Here is a 20,644-nt window from a genome sequence, read left to right on the forward strand (position 1 = left end):
ATGAAATGAGGTGTCTATTAAATAAAATAAAAGAGCCTTAGAGTAGGTATAAATGATATAAAATATAGGAAGTCCTAGACTATCTATACGGTATAAATTCCATTGAAAATAAATTAAATTGCTTTTTCATTTGACTTTTCAGTCCTTTGTGCAGCAAATTTTAGCGGGAATTTAAGCCTTTGTCAATAAATGAAGTGGCACCTATATAATATTCTATGATCCTTCTATTGTCCGTATGGAACACAAAGTTACAAAATTGGCTGATATTTCACAGGGAATTGTTAAATAAATCAAGAGATGAGGCGTTGATCCTTTTGAATGACGTGGTAGAGACCAATTATACTCTTGAATCATTGATAAGTTTCAACATGAAATAAATTTAAAATGATAGCAGGGGAACAGTCGCACTTTTCATGATTAATCAACTCTCAAGTGAATTTTGGATGATGGTATTAAACAAAAATTTCATCTCGTGTTAATTCTAATTACTTTTTGGACCGTTAAACTGTGATAGCATCACTTTGAAATACCATTAGTAGTCACGAATTCTCTGCAATTAGTTTCTAACCTAACAGCAACAAGTGCTTAATTCATACGAAATTTAAATATAGATTGAAATTCATGCAAATGTCTATGTACATTTCAAGTCATTGCTTAAGTCAGAATCTTTAGTTTCATTCACATATTTCTTATTGTTTGTTATCACATATCTCTTTGTCTCATTTTGAAAATTAGATAAAGTTAGAGAATTCTAATATACTTCTTGACATATACAGTGAGAATTGCGATTATTTTCCCCATGTCTGATAAACATTCTCTGGTAGCCAAGATATTCCATGGCATAGAGTCCATATAATATGGGTTTTAATATGAAAATTTAGGGCTGGAGGGTGAAGAAACTTTCGTAGCGGTCGTTCGTGTTTTATCTCAATCCACAATCTTTGCATAAGTGCTCATACAGAAAAGGAAGATTTAGTGGGTGGACTTGGTGACTGCAGGAATGGGAAAGTTAAGAGACCCATTGAATAAATATAGATGGAGGAGAGTCCTTTTGTGGTCTGTTTATGTGGCAAAATAGCTGCCCATTTATAAACATAAGTATTGGTGTGGAGAAATCTTTTGAATTTTTCTCTTTAACTTTCTGGTGAAAATTTACTTTCAGCTTCCATTGAAATGAATAAAGGCCAAAGCTAAAAGACATATTCGCAACTATTATCACTTCCTGCTCTTTTTTCTCTTCCTTATAAACTTTTCAGTATTAAAGAAGTGAGTGATTTTGTCAACTTTGCACTTCAATATGTCGCACACGAGTTACCTCCTGAACCCGTAGGAAAAGAAAATATGGTTGTACAAACTTTTCCTCATTGTTGCACAAAGTCCTATCTACTTGAGTTAAAAGTGTGAATTTTCTGGAAAAGTTCAAAATTGTTTAAACTATATCAACTAAATGCTTTCAACTAACAGTCACATTCTTTTACATGCTAATATGTCAATTTAAACTTATATACTTTATAAAAAAAAGGAAAAAAGTTTCCTTTTACCGTAAAGGATTAACGTCAGTAGTTCGTGTTCATTAGTTTTTAGTCAGATAGAAAGAGTTCAATAAAGTTAGATGGTGCATGACAAGCCAAAACCAGTTGAAAAATAAGAAAAATAACCAGCTGAAAAAGTAAAAAAACGCATAGATAATTAAGTCGAAAATTTCCACATTTAGTAACTTCGAATACGAAAAGAAAAAAGACGGAATTTCAATTTTTTGACACAAATAGCCCTAAAGAATCTCTCTAAACATCCCAAGGTTTAAAAGATTTTAGCAATGAATATGGGGAAAAATTTTAAATCCCATTTAAATAACATATTAATTATATTAAATGAGATATTAATTAATTATTTAAATGAGATATTAATTTTCTTGAGTGCTTCTAAGACTTATTAAAATTCAGAGAACACGAATGAATCTGTTTTGGAATTTTCCGAAGTAATTTTCTTACAAACAACAGCTTTACGAAAATAACGTACATCTCGCGTTAACCCTTTATAAAAAAAAAAGGATTGGAACAACGGAGTCCCATATAGAAAATCTTTTCTTCTGAATGAGTAATCAGAAAATAGAAGGTTTTAGGAATCTAGAATATTTTATGCACTAGGGGAATGTAGGCATGGTTCGCACATAGTCAAGCTTCAAACAATGCCCATTTTCACTTGGTTTTCAAGGAGTTAATTCGTCACTTTCCTAACCATGAGATAGATAATCATGAACCTCATGAGCTGGGATGAGAAATGACGAACTAGATCTTTACAAACAAAGAAAAAATGGGCATCGTTTAAAGCTCCACTACGTGCGAACCATGCCAACATTCCCCTATAGGATACTTTATTTGCTATGAAGTAAATATTTAATTTTCAAAGTGTAAAAATTTTCAAATTTTCTCATTAAAAAGTTTTAATACTATTTTTTTTATATTTATAATTTTTTAAAACAATAGGGGAGACTGGGGCAAAAAGTCACAAATCGAAAATTTCAAAATTCAATATCATCAAAGATAAAAAAGATAGCAATTTAAAATTTTTTCCACAGATAGCCTCCGTTGACCTTCTTCAATGTCATAAGTTTCTTAGAATTTGAACAAGGAATTTAGAAAATAAAAAAAATATATTGAATTTTTTAGCCCTGTTTTTGCAATAATTTCCTTACAGCAGATATTATTTTTTACCTATTTTAATTTGAAAATTGATGCACTGGTGAATATTTCCTAAATAATTTTGACTCATTGAATACGAAGCCGCTATCTATTTTAGAATTTCGCAAAGATTTTTATCTCCAGAAATTTCTTTTATTAAAAATGACGACTTGGGGTAAAAAGTAACAAAACGTATGGAGCAAAAATTAAGAAAAAAGAAAGCAATTGCTGATGTCTCACGGCGAAAAAAAGAGCTTTTCTCGTTCAGATAAAGAAAACGCTGTTTTACAAAGGTGTAGATGAATAAATTTCCTATGAAAATATGTTATCTAGGTATTTTTTTTTAAATTTACGTGAGCCCGTTATAAAGAAAATCAAATTGTGATAATATCCCATGCCTGATTATTTGCCCCAGCATTTTTGAGAATGGTCACAAAATGATCTTTTAGAAAACAGCTCGATGTATTCCCTTACAAAATAGAGAAAAATGACTTTCACAAAGTTGTAGAGCGGTAAATTTTCTATAAAACTGCGTTAATTAGAAATTTCTGGGGCGCGCTTGGGTAGCTTGTAAAAAAAAAATAACCTTTTTGTGACTTTTTGCCCCAGTCTCCCCTAACCTCTTCGAATTAGAACTTAACTACATATACATCATATTTTTCATAAGAACGAAAATTATTTTTCATTGGAATTTCCAGGAAAACTACTTAATCCTTATAGGCTATAAGTTTCGATCGTTTGTATAGGTTAAGATAAGCACCAAATCCGCCCTCTGTTGGATTTTCCAAAATTTGGGATCAGATCGTACATTTATTTGCTTTATGCGTTATATTCTTCTTGTTGATTTTCGGTCAGTGAAAAGCGTTTTGTTCTTAAAGCATTAAGAAAAATAAAATGCTCTGAGTGAGAGAAATCCGAAAAAGTCAAAATAACATTCCGGAAATGTTAATTTCACCCTGCAGTATTGATCCAAAATCGGTGTAAATATTACCCTTTTTAGGTGTATTGGGGGTTAAAGTTACCCTTTTTCATGTTAATTTTACCCTTAAAAAGGTGTAAAATTAACATTAAAAAATGTTGATATATTTTTACACCTAAAAAGTGTTAAAGTTATGAGGAAAAAAAGTTAATCGCACCTTCTTTTTTTTCCTCAGTGTAGAGATCAAACTATAAATAACACCAATAGGACCATTCGGGTCTACATTAAATTTTATTTATTTTTTTGTTGAGCAAATCCTTTTTTAAACTACTCGATAAGTTTTTGACATTCTTTATAAAATAAAGTAGTATGTCAAAGAACTCAAATGTGAAAGAATCCAACAAAAAGTTACAAGATTTTATTGGTTTTATGAAAGATATAACTTTATCAATAATTTCTGCAAAACTTTTTTATAGCACTGTTCATTTTATTTTTGCCTTCACTCATAATCCACCTATATCATGTAATTAATCTATTTATACAGGTAACTTTGAAGTTTGTTCCACATCAATACAGCCATGTTGATTGAATAAGAAGGGGTGGCTGGGACTAGAGATTGACACAGTACCATCCCCACTGGTGTATCATTTTATGATAAATTTATAGGGAGAGCGAATTGATGAATTTTCCCAAGACCGTCGACCTTCATTGCGGATGTGTGTGACAGTGGCAGATGCCTATCGTGTGGATTTTCCATCTCTCTTTTGAATTATTTCCCCCCTTGCACACACATGGGATTGAAAATACGGTGGTAGATGGGGTAGTTTACCAGTGATTATAAATCAAAGTATCGAGGTTATGTTTGCAAACATGTATTCATTTCACTATGTTTAGTAAAAATTCGGCACACCTTTTAGCTCGGTATAATTTCATAAAATCAAAAGTCGCGTCCCTTTTTTTCTCAAAAGATTTGCATTAGTCTATCCCACTTTTTCGGTCTCAAAATTGGACTGAACCAAATTTAATTTAGTGTGATGTTCAAAAGAAGAAGAAGAAGAGTGAAACAGAGTAAGATAGACATATGCAAAGCTTTTAAGAAAGAAAGGGATCAGAATTTTGACTTTATGAAATTTTCCTGATCTAAAAGGTGTGCCAATTATGAAGTCGGGTTGTGAAACGTCTCTTTGATGATAGTCTCGTTAAAATACTTAAATTTATTTAATGTAAGGGAAAATTTTCAGGCTTCGCACACACTCTGGCTACCAAAACTTTAGATTTTTCCCATATTTCTTTGATCAATCTGACTAGTTTTAACGGTGTTATCACACTAGAAAATTTTCTCATTGAAAAGTTGCTAATTAAAACTTCTAGAACCACTCGAAATCGCTGATTTAGCCAGGACACATTGCTAGAATTGCTCAATGTCACGATGACATGTGGGTTGTCAGATTTTTTTTTTTTTTTTTTTTTTTTTTTTGGACCAACCGTTTATTGCAATCTGTCTTAATATTAACATTCAGCAATTTTTTTAACAGGTTTTTACCTCCCTGAAGCTGGCCGAAGGCCAGCCGAATGCGGGTTTGTGACTTGGCTAAGAAAAACCGTTGCAAATTCAAATATTTTTTTTGTGTCTTGACTAAAAAACACTGAGAAAAATTAAAATAAATGCAGGAAAATGAAATGAAAATTCAGGAAAAACTTCATTTAAATGAAAATTAAGGTGCGTGTCTTGGCTAAAATAAAATATTTTCTCATATTTTCCAATATTTTCTTTCAAAACATAATTCATAAAGATACAAATTTCAAACAAAATATCCTGATCCACTTAATTGATACCACTAGGTAGGAGTTGAAAAAACTCAGTAATAATCACATTTACATGTATTTTCATAAATCCAATGAAGAAAATTAGCAAACATATCAAAGAATCAATTTCCTCAATTTTCTCCTACGGGGTTGCTGGAGATGTGACATCCCAAAATAAATAGCCCACTTCATCCTGAACATGATCTACCATGCGTCATGTGCGAAGGAATTCTGACTTCCGGTTTATGAGCCCATGACTCTGACCCATGTAAGAAAAACTCAATGAGAATCCATTTCTACTAAATAGTTAATTCTTCCAATTTTCTCCTACGGGGTTGCTGGAGATGTGACATCCCAAAATAAATAGCCCACTTCATCCTGAACATGATCTACCATGCGTCATGTGCGAAGGAATTCTGACTTCCGGTTTATAAGCCCATGACTCTGACCCATGTAAGAAAAACTCAATGAGAATCCATTTCTACTAAATAGTTAATTCTTCCAATTTTCTCCTACGGGGTTGCTGGAGATGTGATATCCCAAAATAAGTAGCCCACTTCATCCTGAACATGATCTACCATGCGTCATGTGCGAAGGAATTCTGACTTCCGGTTTATAAGCCCATGACTCTGACCCATGTAAGAAAAACTCAATGAGAATCCATTTCTACTAAATAGTTAATTCTTCCAATTTTCTCCTACGGGGTTGCTGGAGATGTGATATCCCAAAATAAGTAGCCCACTTCATCCTGAACATGATCTACCATGCGTCATGTGCGAAGGAATTCTGACTTCCGGTTTATAAGCCCATGACTCTGACCCATGTAAGAAAAACTCAATGAGAATCCATTTCTACTAAATAGTTAATTCTTCCAATTTTCTCCTACGGGGTTGCTGGAGATGTGACATCCCAAAATAAATAGCCCACTTCATCCTGAACATGATCTACCATGCGTCATGTGCGAAGGAATTCTGACTTCCGGTTTATAAGCCCATGACTCTGACCCATGTAAGAAAAACTCAATGAGAATCCATTTCTACTAAATAGTTAATTCTTCCAATTTTCTCCTACGGGGTTGCTGGAGATGTGACATCCCAAAATAAATAGCCCACTTCATCCTGAACATGATCTACCATGCGTCATGTGCGAAGGAATTCTGACTTCCGGTTTATGAGCCCATGACTCTGACCCATGTAAGAAAAACTCAATGAGAATCCATTTCTACTAAATAGTTAATTCTTCCAATTTTCTCCTACGGGGTTGCTGGAGATGTGATATCCCAAAATAAGTAGCCCACTTCATCCTGAACATGATCTACCATGCGTCATGTGCGAAGGAATTCTGACTTCCGGTTTATAAGCCCATGACTCTGACCCATGTAAGAAAAACTCAATGAGAATCCATTTCTACTAAATAGTTAATTCTTCCAATTTTCTCCTACGGGGTTGCTGGAGATGTGACATCCCAAAATAAATAGCCCACTTCATCCTGAACATGATCTACCATGCGTCATGTGCGAAGGAATTCTGACTTCCGGTTTATGAGCCCATGACTCTGACCCATGTAAGAAAAACTCAATGAGAATCCATTTCTACTAAATAGTTAATTCTTCCAATTTTCTCCTACGGGGTTGCTGGAGATGTGACATCCCAAAATAAATAGCCCACTTCATCCTGAACATGATCTACCATGCGTCATGTGCGAAGGAATTCTGACTTCCGGTTTATAAGCCCATGACTCTGACCCATGTAAGAAAAACTCAATGAGAATCCATTTCTACTAAATAGTTAATTCTTCCAATTTTCTCCTACGGGGTTGCTGGAGATGTGACATCCCAAAATAAATAGCCCACTTCATCCTGAACATGATCTACCATGCGTCATGTGCGAAGGAATTCTGACTTCCGGTTTATGAGCCCATGACTCTGACCCATGTAAGAAAAACTCAATGAGAATCCATTTCTACTAAATAGTTAATTTTTCCAATTTTCTCCTACGGGGTTGCTGGAGATGTGATATCCCAAAATAAGTAGCCCACTTCATCCTGAACATGATCTACCATGCGTCATGTGCGAAGGAATTCTGACTTCCGGTTTATGAGCCCATGACTCTGACCCATGTAAGAAAAACTCAATGAGAATCCATTTCTACTAAATAGTTAATTCTTCCAATTTTCTCCTACGGGGTTGCTGCAGATGTGACATCCCAAAATAAATAGCCCACTTCATCCTGAACATGATCTACCATGCGTCATATGCGAAGGAATTCTGACTTCCGGTTTATGAGCCAATGAGTCATATGAGAGATCGACGCCGAGAAATTTTCGGCGGCTGCGGCTAAAATTTTAAAAATGTCTACGGCTCGCTGCGCGCCGGCGCGCCAGCCGAGGATATCGGCTGCGGCTCAACCAGGCGCGCCGGATTTTTTTCATATTTTTCGATTACAACCACTATTATACACCGATTGTCCTCAAAATTAGAATATTTTTTGCTAGAATTACAAAATTATAAATAGAAAACGTTTAGTAGCAATCAAAGCTTTTAAAGGAAAACCTATCAATTTTAGAATTGAGCATGACATTTGCCTATTACTAATAAAAAAACGCACAATAAAGTAAAAGGTGAATTTCATTGGCATGTGATAAGGAAAATAATTTTATCTGAATGGCAAAATGTCCGAAAATTTCCCAAAATGGGGCAAATTGAAACAAAACTGAAATTATTTCAGAAGAGAACAAAAAATGCATTTTTACTTACTCCAAAATATTTGTAATCAGGAAACATTGGACAAAACTTATCAAAACTGACATTTAACTTTTTAGATGAGCTCTTCGAAAACATGAGATATATTCACTTAGCATAGAAAATTTAATGCTTTACAACTTCCGAAAATATGATTTTCGAGTCATTTTATATCGATTCTCAAATGTACTGCGGAAAATATTGTTGTGATGTGTAACTTATTACATTTTTCTCTTGACAAAATGTTCAATTGATATAATTTTACAAAAAATATATATTCTACAATTTCGAGATGTTCTTCTACTTTACACTTCTACTTTAGAATTTTAATGCGATTCACATTGATGATCGCTAATAAACATACTAAGGAGTAATTTGCAAATTTGAATTACTAAATATTTAGGATTTGATCTACCCAAAATCTTTTCTAAATAGGATTGAATTAATTTCAATAGAATATGGTGGTAGATTTATTGAAAATCTGAAGATAGAAATTCTTAGTGATTTTTAGTAATTAATATTTGATTTTATCTCCTCATAATGTAAATTATTTATTAGAGCAGTAGCCTTAATATTTTATATATTTAGGATTTACTTCAGAACTTTTGTTTTGGAAATTCCATGATTGATTTTAGAGGTTCTCTTAAATCAATTAGAAAACACTGGAATATGACCACTCATCACAAATACACTTGATTTTAGAAGTTTTCAGTTTGATTTTTATAAGTTTCCCAGAGTCAATCTAAAAACAAGTTTATTTATTTTTAAAACACCTCATAATTTGTTGATATTTTTTTTTTGTAGAAACAGTTGGTCGGAATATCCGATTTTAATAGTAAAAGCAAACTTATTAAGCAAAAGAATCATGACAGGGTAAAATAAATCAATTCAGAGCCTGACCCAAAAATAGGAACATTTTTAATTAGAACAGCGGACCATCAAACCTAATATTTAGTAAAACTATTTTTCACTTTTCTTTGTAAAAATTTTGCACATATATTGCATCGCATCTTAAACAAATTTGCTCGTAATTCTTGTATTTTCGGCGAATATTATGAAATATGTATATTTAGATAGCTTTAAACGCACAATTTCGAAATATATCAAAGTGATAAGTCAATTCTCCGTGAAAAAACTTACCTTTAGGTTACAGTGCCTTTATACAAAAACGTATGGAAAAATTAATGTCGAGATGCCCCTGAACTAAAACTTATTAATGTGAATGGAATTTAGATTTATCTGGAACACGAAGAATCCGATAATAAGATTGCAACAGAGAAATTATTGTAAATGGAAATTTAGTACTGTGTTTATTAATGAAAAATTCTATATTTTTATATGGAGTTGTGAAGAATTTCCATTTGGATCATGTTCCAAATTACGTTATTTTACCCTACTACATAAAGAGAAACTTTAATTCAAAAAAGGATTTTTAAAAGCAATCCTTTTGCGGATGAGCCAATTTATCCGTTTTTACTCATCTAAGAAATTTCTAATTCTAAAACCTTAAATCTATACTAAAAAGGATTAAATTTAGTAAAAGAATAGTGGAATAATTTTACAAAAAAAAGTATTGGCAAATAACATGTCGTAAAAACCATGCATTACGGGAATTTTAAATGTCACTTTTTGGTTGTCAAATTAATAAGCCCACATTTCTTAAATATTAAAAAGTTAAGATTTTGCACAAAAGAGCCACAGCTTCACTATAATAGGGTCAATAATATATTTAAAAAAGTCGCACAGCTCAAGGTAGTATGATGTTGTAAAAACATCCTCAGAGCTCATGCTCAAAACTAATAAATAAATAAATAAACTTGTTTTTAGATTGACTCTGAGAAACTTATTACATTTCATTTTTTTATATAAACATAAAAATCAAACTGAAAACTTCTAAAATCAAGTGTATTTGTGATGAGTGGTCATATTCCAGTGTTTTCTAATTGATTTAAGAGAACCTCTAAAATCAATCATGGAATTTCCAAAATTAGGTGAAGTGCTTCTACAATCAACTCAGATGGTTTCTAGTATTTATCTTACAAAAGTTCTGAAGTAAGTCCTAAATATATAAAATATTAAGGCTACTGCTCTAATAAATAATTTACATTATGAGGAGATAAAATCAAATATTAATTACTAAAAATCACTAAGAATTTCTATCTTCAGATTTTCAATAAATCTACCACCATATTCTATTGAAATTAATTCAATCCTATTTAGAAAAGATTTTGGGTAGATCAAATCCTAAATATTTAGTGATTCAAATTTGCAAATTACCCCTTAGTATGTTTATTAGCGATCATCAATGTGAATCGCATTAAAATTCTAAAGTAGAAGTGTAAAGTAGAAGAACATCTCGAAATTGTAGAATATATATTTTTTGTAAAATTATATCAATTGAACATTTTGTCAAGAGAAAAATGTAATAAGTTACACATCACAACAATATTTTCCGCAGTACATTTGAGAATCGATATAAAATGACTCGAAAATCATATTTTCGGAAGTTGTAAAGCAGTAAATTTTCTATGCTAAGTGAATATATCTCATGTTTTCGAAGAGCTCATCTAAAAAGTTAAATGTCAGTTTTGATAAGTTTTGTCCAATGTTTCCTGATTACAAATATTTTGGAGTAAGTAAAAATGCATTTTTTGTTCTCTTCTGAAATAATTTCAGTTTTGTTTCATTTTGCCCCATTTTGGGAAATTTTCGGACATTTTGCCATTCAGATAAAATTATTTTCCTTATCACATGCCAATGAAATTCACCTTTTACTTTATTGTGCGTTTTTTTATTAGTAATAGGCAAATGTCATGCTCAATTCTAAAATTGATAGGTTTTCCTTTAAAAGCTTTGATTGCTACTAAACGTTTTCTATTTATAATTTTGAGGACAATCGGTGTATAATAGTGGTTGTAATCGAAAAATATGAAAAAAATCCGGCGCGCCTGGTTGAGCCGCAGCCGATATCCTCGGCTGGCGCGCCGGCGCGCAGCGAGCCGTAGACATTTTTAAAATTTTAGCCGCAGCCGCCGAAAATTTCTCGGCGTCGATCTCTCATATGTCTCATGGGCTCATAAACCGGAAGTCAGAATTCCTTCGCATATGACGCATGGTAGATCATGTTCAGGATGAAGTGGGCTACTTATTTTGGGATGTCACATCTGCAGCAACCCCGTAGGGGAAAATTTAGTAGAAGGAAACCATTGGTGAAACACGACTTTTCTTTGAACTTGCATACATGTATCACATCCAGGATGATCTGTCCAGCAGGAAACAAAGGATTTGTCAGGCATGGCACATGGTACATTTTATTGGGGATTTAGTGGGCTATCTATTTTGGGTAGTGAGATAAATGGCAACCCCGTAGGGTAAAATTTAGCAGAAGGAAACCATTGGTGAAACACGACTTTTCTTTGAACTTGCATACATGTATCACATCCAGGATGATCTGTCCAGGAAACAAAGGATTTGTCAGGCATGGCACATGGTACATTTTATTGGGGATTTAGTGGGCTATCTATTTTGGGTAGTGAGATAAATGACAACCCCGTAGGGAAAAATTTAGTAGAAGGAAACCATTGGTGAAACACGACTTTTCTTTGAACTTGCATACATGTATCACATCCAGGATGATCTGTCCAGGAAACAAAGGATTTGTCAGGCATGGCACATGGTACATTTTATTGGGGATTTAGTGGGCTATCTATTTTGGGTAGTGAGATAAATGACAACCCCGTAGGGAAAAATTTAGTAGAAGGAAACCATTGGTGAAACACGACTTTTCTTTGAACTTGCATACATGTATCACATCCAGGATGATCTGTCCAGGAAACAAAGGATTTGTCAGGCATGGCACATGGTACATTTTATTGGGGATTTAGTGGGCTATCTATTTTGGGTAGTGAGATAAATGACAACCCCGTAGGGAAAAATTTAGTAGAAGGAAACCATTGGTGAAACACGACTTTTCTTTGAACTTGCATACATGTATCACATCCAGGATGATCTGTCCAGGAAACAAAGGATTTGTCAGGCATGGCACATGGTACATTTTATTGGGGATTTAGTGGGCTATCTATTTTGGGTAGTGAGATAAATGACAACCCCGTAGGGAAAAATTTAGTAGAAGGAAACCATTGGTGAAACACGACTTTTCTTTGAACTTGCATACATGTATCACATCCAGGATGATCTGTCCAGGAAACAAAGGATTTGTCAGGCATGGCACATGGTACATTTTATTGGGGATTTAGTGGGCTATCTATTTTGGGTAGTGAGATAAATGGCAACCCCGTAGGGAAAAATTTAGTAGAAGGAAACCATTGGTGAAACACGACTTTTCTTTGAACTTGCATACATGTATCACATCCAGGATGATCTGTCCAGGAAACAAAGGATTTGTCAGGCATGGCACATGGTACATTTTATTAGAGATTTAGTGGGCTATCTATTTTGGGTAGTGAGATAAATGGCAACCCCGTAGGGAAAAATTTAGTAGAAGGAAACCATTGGTGAAACACGACTTTTCTTTGAACTTGCATACATGTATCACATCCAGGATGATCTGTCCAGGAAACAAAGGATTTGTCAGGCATGGCACATGGTATATTTTATTGGGGATTTAGTGGGCTATCTATTTTGGGTAGTGAGATAAATGGCAACCCCGTAGGGTAAAATTTAGCAGAAGGAAACCATTGGTGAAACACGACTTTTCTTTGAACTTGCATACATGTATCACATCCAGGATGATCTGTCCAGGAAACAAAGGATTTGTCAGGCATGGCACATGGTACATTTTATTGGGGATTTAGTGGGCTATCTATTTTGGGTAGTGAGATAAATGACAACCCCGTAGGGAAAAATTTAGTAGAAGGAAACCATTGGTGAAACACGACTTTTCTTTGAACTTGCATACATGTATCACATCCAGGATGATCTGTCCAGGAAACAAAGGATTTGTCAGGCATGGCACATGGTACATTTTATTGGGGATTTAGTGGGCTATCTATTTTGGGTAGTGAGATAAATGGCAACCCCGTAGGGAAAAATTTAGTAGAAGGAAACCATTGGTGAAACACGACTTTTCTTTGAACTTGCATACATGTATCACATCCAGGATGACCTGTCCAGGAAACAAAGGATTTGTCAGGCATGGCACATGGTACATTTTATTAGAGATTTAGTGGGCTATCTATTTTGGGTAGTGAGATAAATGGCAACCCCGTAGGGAAAAATTTAGTAGAAGGAAACCATTGGTGAAACACGACTTTTCTTTGAACTTGCATACATGTATCACATCCAGGATGATCTGTCCAGGAAACAAAGGATTTGTCAGGCATGGCACATGGTATATTTTATTGGGGATTTAGTGGGCTATCTATTTTGGGTAGTGAGATAAATGGCAACCCCGTAGGGTAAAATTTAGCAGAAGGAAACCATTGGTGAAACACGACTTTTCTTTGAACTTGCATACATGTATCACATCCAGGATGATCTGTCCAGGAAACAAAGGATTTGTCAGGCATGGCACATGGTACATTTTATTGGGGATTTAGTGGGCTATCTATTTTGGGTAGTGAGATAAATGACAACCCCGTAGGGAAAAATTTAGTAGAAGGAAACCATTGGTGAAACACGACTTTTCTTTGAACTTGCATACATGTATCACATCCAGGATGATCTGTCCAGGAAACAAAGGATTTGTCAGGCATGGCACATGGTACATTTTATTGGGGATTTAGTGGGCTATCTATTTTGGGTAGTGAGATAAATGACAACCCCGTAGGGTAAAATTTAGCAGAAGGAAACCATTGGTGAAACACGACTTTTCTTTGAACTTGCATACATGTATCACATCCAGGATGATCTGTCCAGGAAACAAAGGATTTGTCAGGCATGGCACATGGTACATTTTATTGGGGATTTAGTGGGCTATCTATTTTGGGTAGTGAGATAAATGACAACCCCGTAGGGAAAAATTTAGTAGAAGGAAACCATTGGTGAAACACGACTTTTCTTTGAACTTGCATACATGTATCACATCCAGGATGATCTGTCCAGGAAACAAAGGATTTGTCAGGCATGGCACATGGTACATTTTATTGGGGATTTAGTGGGCTATCTATTTTGGGTAGTGAGATAAATGACAACCCCGTAGGGAAAAATTTAGTAGAAGGAAACCATTGGTGAAACACGACTTTTCTTTGAACTTGCATACATGTATCACATCCAGGATGATCTGTCCAGGAAACAAAGGATTTGTCAGGCATGGCACATGGTACATTTTATTAGAGATTTAGTGGGCTATCTATTTTGGGTAGTGAGATAAATGGCAACCCCGTAGGGAAAAATTTAGTAGAAGGAAACCATTGGTGAAACACGACTTTTCTTTAAACTTGCATACATGTATCACATCCAGGATGATTAGTCCAGGAAACAAAGAGATTTGTTAGGGAAAATAAAACCTTTGAAATGGTTACTTACCAGAGAACTCGTTCAAAATTTTTTTATGTTCGTAAAGAACTTTAAGAGAGAAAAAGTTGGGAAATTGTACATATCAATTTCTTTTTAGCCAAGACACACACCATAATTTTCAATGAAAAACAGATTTTCCGCAATTTTCTTTTCATTATTATATAATTATTTCAATTTTTCTCAGTGTTTTTTAGTCGAGACACACAAAAAATATTTGAATTTGCAACGGTTTTTCTTAGCCAAGACACAAACCCGCGTTCGGCTGGCCTTCGGCCAGCTTCAGGGAGGTTTTGATTATCCGTTCCGTAAGATTGTTTATACTATGGGGGAAATATAAAATTCTGTTATGACACGTGACACGTCTATTTATTCTAAGTGTTGTTCCATGTAAATCCCAACTCTTTATTCACTTTCCCGTCAAATTGAACGAATGAGATGCTTCATAGAAATGCTGCACGAAATTCAGAAAATTTATTTAAATTACTGAAAATATTTGAAGGGGCGTGGCCTATTTTATCAGTTAGTTATACTATGCTAATTCAAGATGGCGATTTTTTAGAAGATTTTACCAATTCTGATGATACCAAAAAATGTATTATCAGCGCATTCTGATAGAAAATTTACCATTCTACAGTAGAGTCTCGCTATAAGCCATCGCTCTATAGTCCACAATTTATCGACCGTTGATTTCAAAACACTGATTTTAAGTTAGGTTATGTTTTTTAGTATGCGACATGCATAATTATTTTAATATTTTTGGCAAACTTTATTAAGTAGTTGTGATAATTGTGATCCACAATGAAGAGAGCAAGGACAAGTACCACAATCGCAAAGAAAGTGGAAGCCGTCGAGCAATTTCAATACTAAAAATCGTTGATAATTTTAAAAAATTACATGGACTATAGTGCGACCCAAGTGTCAAATTTGAAACCAAATATGGACTATAGCGACTCTACTGTACATATTTTCTAAACTATTTTTCTCTATTCCGAAGGCATAACTTTTTTTCGATCATTTTCAAAGGCCGTTAATTTCGTAAAAGTTCACAAAAAAACTGGGAAAACTATTTTTATTTTTTTGTAAATATTTTTAATATTTAATAACTTTTTTTTTCAAAATGTTGCTTTGGGAACGAAAAGTCTCTTCTTATAATTCCAGTCTATCTATGGTAAAAATTTAATACTAACTAGTAATTTAGGTGCCCTTGTCGATAAAATTTCTTTTAATTTATTTATTTTCTCTATTCCATGGCTGAAATAGGATTCCAATGCTTTTATTAAAATAAAATAAAAAATGACTAAAATCTTTGTATATATATTTTAAGCTGGTTAGGGAATGCTAAAATTAAAATTTCAAGTTTCGTACAGAAAATGATGTCTAAGTTTCAAGATTTTTTTAGCGAATGCTACACAAGCCGAATCAATTATAGCACTACTGTCAAAAAACTTTTACTTATTAGGTTCGTAATCCCATCATACAAAATCCATGGAAATTCTGGGAGTTCCCCCTACACAAACATGAAAAATTAGTCGCAATTTTTACAAAGCTGCTCGGTTTGCTCAACTACGTACAAAATCTAGTACACCTACGTACACCTTATTTTCATCGTAAACACTTCATTTAGATACAAAAATACTCACATAAATATTTAAATGGAACTTTCAACTACTTTCTTTAAATGTTTGGAGGAGGAGTCATGCGTTTTAAAATCACTTTCATGCCATTTTTCTAATAGATGTTTTTACGACACTTGAAACAGCATTTTTTCACTGCATTCTGACAGTCTAGTAGGTGTGATTCTCTCATACTCCAATCTATTGTAATCCACGGATTTTCTCTAACATTTACAATCGGTGTTATAGAAGATGTTTTAAATGTTATTGAATTGATAATGAAAGAATCTCAACTACAAAAACTATATTTAGGCTTATTGTTTGATTTGATATATAGGCAGAACCTAGATCAAAAAAGACTGAGATTGTAAAGAATCTCAGCTAACATCTCATTAAGTCTTACTTTCGTGTGGAAGTGCGTGCTTTTCTTCAAATTTTTCGTGAAAAATGTTTAGTATTATGCCAGGTTTTCTTATAGACTCAAAGCCGGTGATCAATAGTTTTGACTGATACTTTTATAAAACTACAAAAGTTCGATTTTCTCGAGCTGCCAAGGTAGTAATGTTTGTGAATTTTCCACAAAAATACCAAAACAGCCCGCTCCAAACAAAAAAAATTTACGTCAATGTTAAGCCTGACAACCTCTCTATACCTTGTAATAGTTGTTTTTCTTTTCGAGAAGTTTCTTGAAATATGAAAAAAATACATAAAAAATTGCATATTAAAATTTCAGTTTTTTGCCTATTTCTTATTTTTATTTCTTAAACCTAGGGAAAGAGACCTAGGACTCCAATTTTTTTTTTTGGATAAGAGGAGTTGGACTAGTTATTAGAATACATGGCTATGGGTTAGATTCATTTTGTAAAATAGAAAAAAAATGTCATTTATGAAGCTGCAACTGAGCAATCAATAAATCAAGTGGTAGAGCACTCGTTCTATGGTGCAAGTGTCCCGGGTTCGGATCCCTTTTAGGACACCAGAAATTTTTCTGGCGTTAAAAGTGTTCGGATTGCATCCAGTGAGCTTCCTGCCCTTGATTTCACGAGACGGGACTGACAATCTCATCCCGTATAAGAAAAATTATAATGGATGTTCCGAACTCCCCTTGTGGGAAGGCCTAGTTCCTCTATGGAACGTTGTGCCAGCATTATTATTATTATTATTATAACTGTACGAAGCTGCAAAGATTTACCCTAGAGCTAAATGTAGCTCCAAATTCTCTTATTCTTATTCTAAAGCTCTTATTAATAAGAAAACTTTATTTTAAAAGTGAATGTAAGAAAAGTCCATGGGAAAAAATAAAATCCGGTAAGCTGAAAATTTCAAAGTTTCGAAAATTTCACGAAAATTTCACAACATAATATTTTTATTGAAAATGGCTTAGCTTAGTGTAATTCGCTGTTGTAAAGTTTTACGAACGAAATGTGATGTCTTTTGTTATGTTTTCAAATTTTTCACCAAAAAATTATTTTCTAAAAATTAAAAATAAAATTAAAACTAAAAATATTAAGGCAAAGTAAAGGATTTTCACTAGGCCCTTTTGCAAATGAAAAGTTACAATTTGTAAATAAAATATTCAGAGAAAAAAAAGATCTTTAGTAAAAGCATTTCTCTATTAAAATAGCCCACTTTTGCTCTGAGCTAAAAAAAATAATTTAAGTCAAAATAATATTTTTCCTCTCGAAATATTTAAGAAAAAAGTATAAAGCAGAAATGAACTAACCTGAGACGTCGGGCATGATGGGTGGGTGTTGGAGGACAAATGAGATTCCCTCCACCGGAGCCTCCGACACGTGTCAACAGCCTCGGCTGCGGCCGGAAGGGTTTCTGATGCACAATTGGAGATGCAGCACCTTCCGGAGAAGACATCACATTGTCCAACGGCGAAGCTGATCGCGTAGAAGAGCCCGACGGAGGACTCCTCGGTCGATGTGGAGATAGCTTTCTGCACAGCATATAGTGCTGATTGTCCTCCTCGAGAGCCAATTCCTGCTCAGTGGCCGAAATGAAACCATTGGGATGGAATTTACTTTTGCCATTGGACAATTGTCTGGTCAGGGGTTTGTGCGGTTTCACTGTGACAAAGTCCTCAGTGCTGGATTCTCCAGGCACTGACAGCCCATTAGCCTCAGCCACTTCATCACCCTCTTCCGCATTCTCACATTGCTCCACGACCTTCTTGGCCAGGATTGTGCTGATGTAATTGTCCGGACCGATTTTCTTCTTCATCAGTGGCTTCAGCTTTGGCGTATGACCACCACTCCCTCCACTATTCTCTGCCATCCGATCAGACAGACTTCCATCCGTTTCGGGTGTGGCCAATGGCGCAAAATCACAGTCAATTGACTTTCCCGGCTTCAGTGTGGCCGTCTGACGGTGCTCCGTGAAAAATTCCCCGGGCACAAAATTCACCTGATCCGCCGAACTGACATCTGTCGGCAGACTCAGCAGAGCCTCATCCGTATCGATAATGTCAAAGCTAAATTCACACATTGGCTTTGTCAGCCTGGAGATTCTGGGTGGCCAGGAACGTTCTAGTGGCCGATGCAGTCCATTCCCTCCCCCAATATTCTTCGGTGGCAACGGCGGAGCCTCAAAATCCTCTCCGCCTCCCTCACTGGCATGCCAAATGTGAAAGTATTCACTATCCGTCGGTCCTGGCATCCTGGCATCACTATTCCGCACCTTCCGCTTTGTCCCATTCACCACCACCGAGTCATTTTCGTAACTAGGCATCGGACGTGACTTCCGGCGTACGCCGGACATCGTCAGCGGAACGGAAGTGGACTCGCTGGGTGAGTGGACCTCAGCGGGACTTGGGAATACCGCCTCGGAAACTGTTGCGGCCTCAGCGGCGCCTGGATTGTCTTCAGGCGGTTCCGCAGTAGCTTCGGCACCTGTGGCGACAGCACAGCGGGAAAAGCCGCGAGAAACAGAGAGAGGAGAGAGAGAGAGAGGGAGAGGGAGAAAAAGAGTAAATTAAAATGTCATTAGACATTCCTTGAAAATCGATTTTCCTACTCGTGGCAACTATATGGGGTCATTATTCTAATATTCAATGAAGTCATAAAAGCTACAATGAGATAAAAACCAAGAGTGCAAGCATTGCAAGCACTATACGAATTTAATATTCATTTTTTTTCAACCAATTGCCAATCAAATCACCTTCTTTAAACCACGCCCACTTACTGTGTTTGTTGTCTATACCGTCTGTACTCAAAAGATACGTTTTCTCCATCCGATAAAATTATTCAAAATTCCGAAAAAGTGTAAATACTAATTAAAGCCACGCCCCTTCAAAGTTAGCTGCGTTTTTCATACGGTTTTACTGCAAAAACTTATATTTATTTATCTACTCTTTTATGAATTTCTTAGTAGAAATAAACAAGAGAAAGACCTTACATAAGTGTTTATAAAAAATACAATATTTCCTCTATTATAATTAAAAAAATAAAGCAACACGTATCATTTTTTAGTGTTAACTATTTAGGAACTATCCGAACTGCCCGCAAAACATTATAAGGGAAACACTGATTTTTATTTCTAAATTACATGGACCATGACGAACAATTCTGCAGAGGACAACCATCGCAAGCATCCCTGTAGTATCCTATGAATTCAAACAGGTCTCATCCTCTAAGGTCCAATATCTAATTTAAAAAAACGCAGGGTTCGGTGCTACCCCATGTTCAGTGGTGCCCCAGTTTAATCTACTAGGATTTCAGAAATTATAAGTACCCACAAAACTCTTCAATCGACGTAAAATAACCAGAATAAAAACTCCAAAATATTCATTTTTTTTTTCAAATTGTGCTATAAAAATTTGGGCTATGATAAGTAAACCAACTCAGATCGTTGCTTTTTAAATAAAAATAACATTCCGAAATGTGAGGTTATATTAACCTTAACCTCGAAAACTTAACTTATCTAAGTTCCTTTTTTGAGATATTAAAGAAACTCCAAATCCTGAAAACAAAATTTCGACAAATTTTAACCTAGAAAGATTCAGTCAATTAGAACCTAGAACTCTAAGAAATCTACAAGCAAAAAATACGGATAAAAATTTAAGTGAATTCTCTACACAATAACACAGTAATTCCAATTTTTTTTAACGTTATGTTTAATAAATAACCTGAAAATCTAAACTAAACTTATAACCAAATAAAAATATAATACCTAAAATTGGTATCCATTAAATTTTAAATTCAAAAAATATAACTGATTCTGATTAATTTAAACGTTTCTAAATAGGGAAAGTTTGTCAAGTTTCACACATAGGTACTCTGGCTTCAAAGACACAATAATTTTCAAATATTCCGTTAATAAATCTGACTTAATTTGTTTCAGGAGATGTGTGATATAATACGAGCTATTAAAATATATTTTTATCAATGGGGTCCGGAAATTG

General features: G+C 34.6%; 1 protein-coding gene across 1 annotated transcript in view; it reads right to left on the reverse strand.

Moving 5' to 3' along the window:
• The window catches only part of LOC129808074 (E3 ubiquitin-protein ligase HECW2), a 92,550-nt gene that overhangs the window by 63,910 nt on the left and 7,996 nt on the right, over positions 1-20,644 (reverse strand). The window contains exon 2 of the mRNA XM_055857756.1: positions 17,960-19,133. Coding sequence (XP_055713731.1) covers positions 17,960-19,133 — 1,174 coding nt within the window. The remainder of the gene's footprint in view (positions 1-17,959; positions 19,134-20,644) is intronic.

Source organism: Phlebotomus papatasi, chromosome 3, assembly GCF_024763615.1.
Source record: "Phlebotomus papatasi isolate M1 chromosome 3, Ppap_2.1, whole genome shotgun sequence".
Lineage (NCBI taxonomy): Eukaryota > Metazoa > Arthropoda > Insecta > Diptera > Psychodidae > Phlebotomus > Phlebotomus papatasi.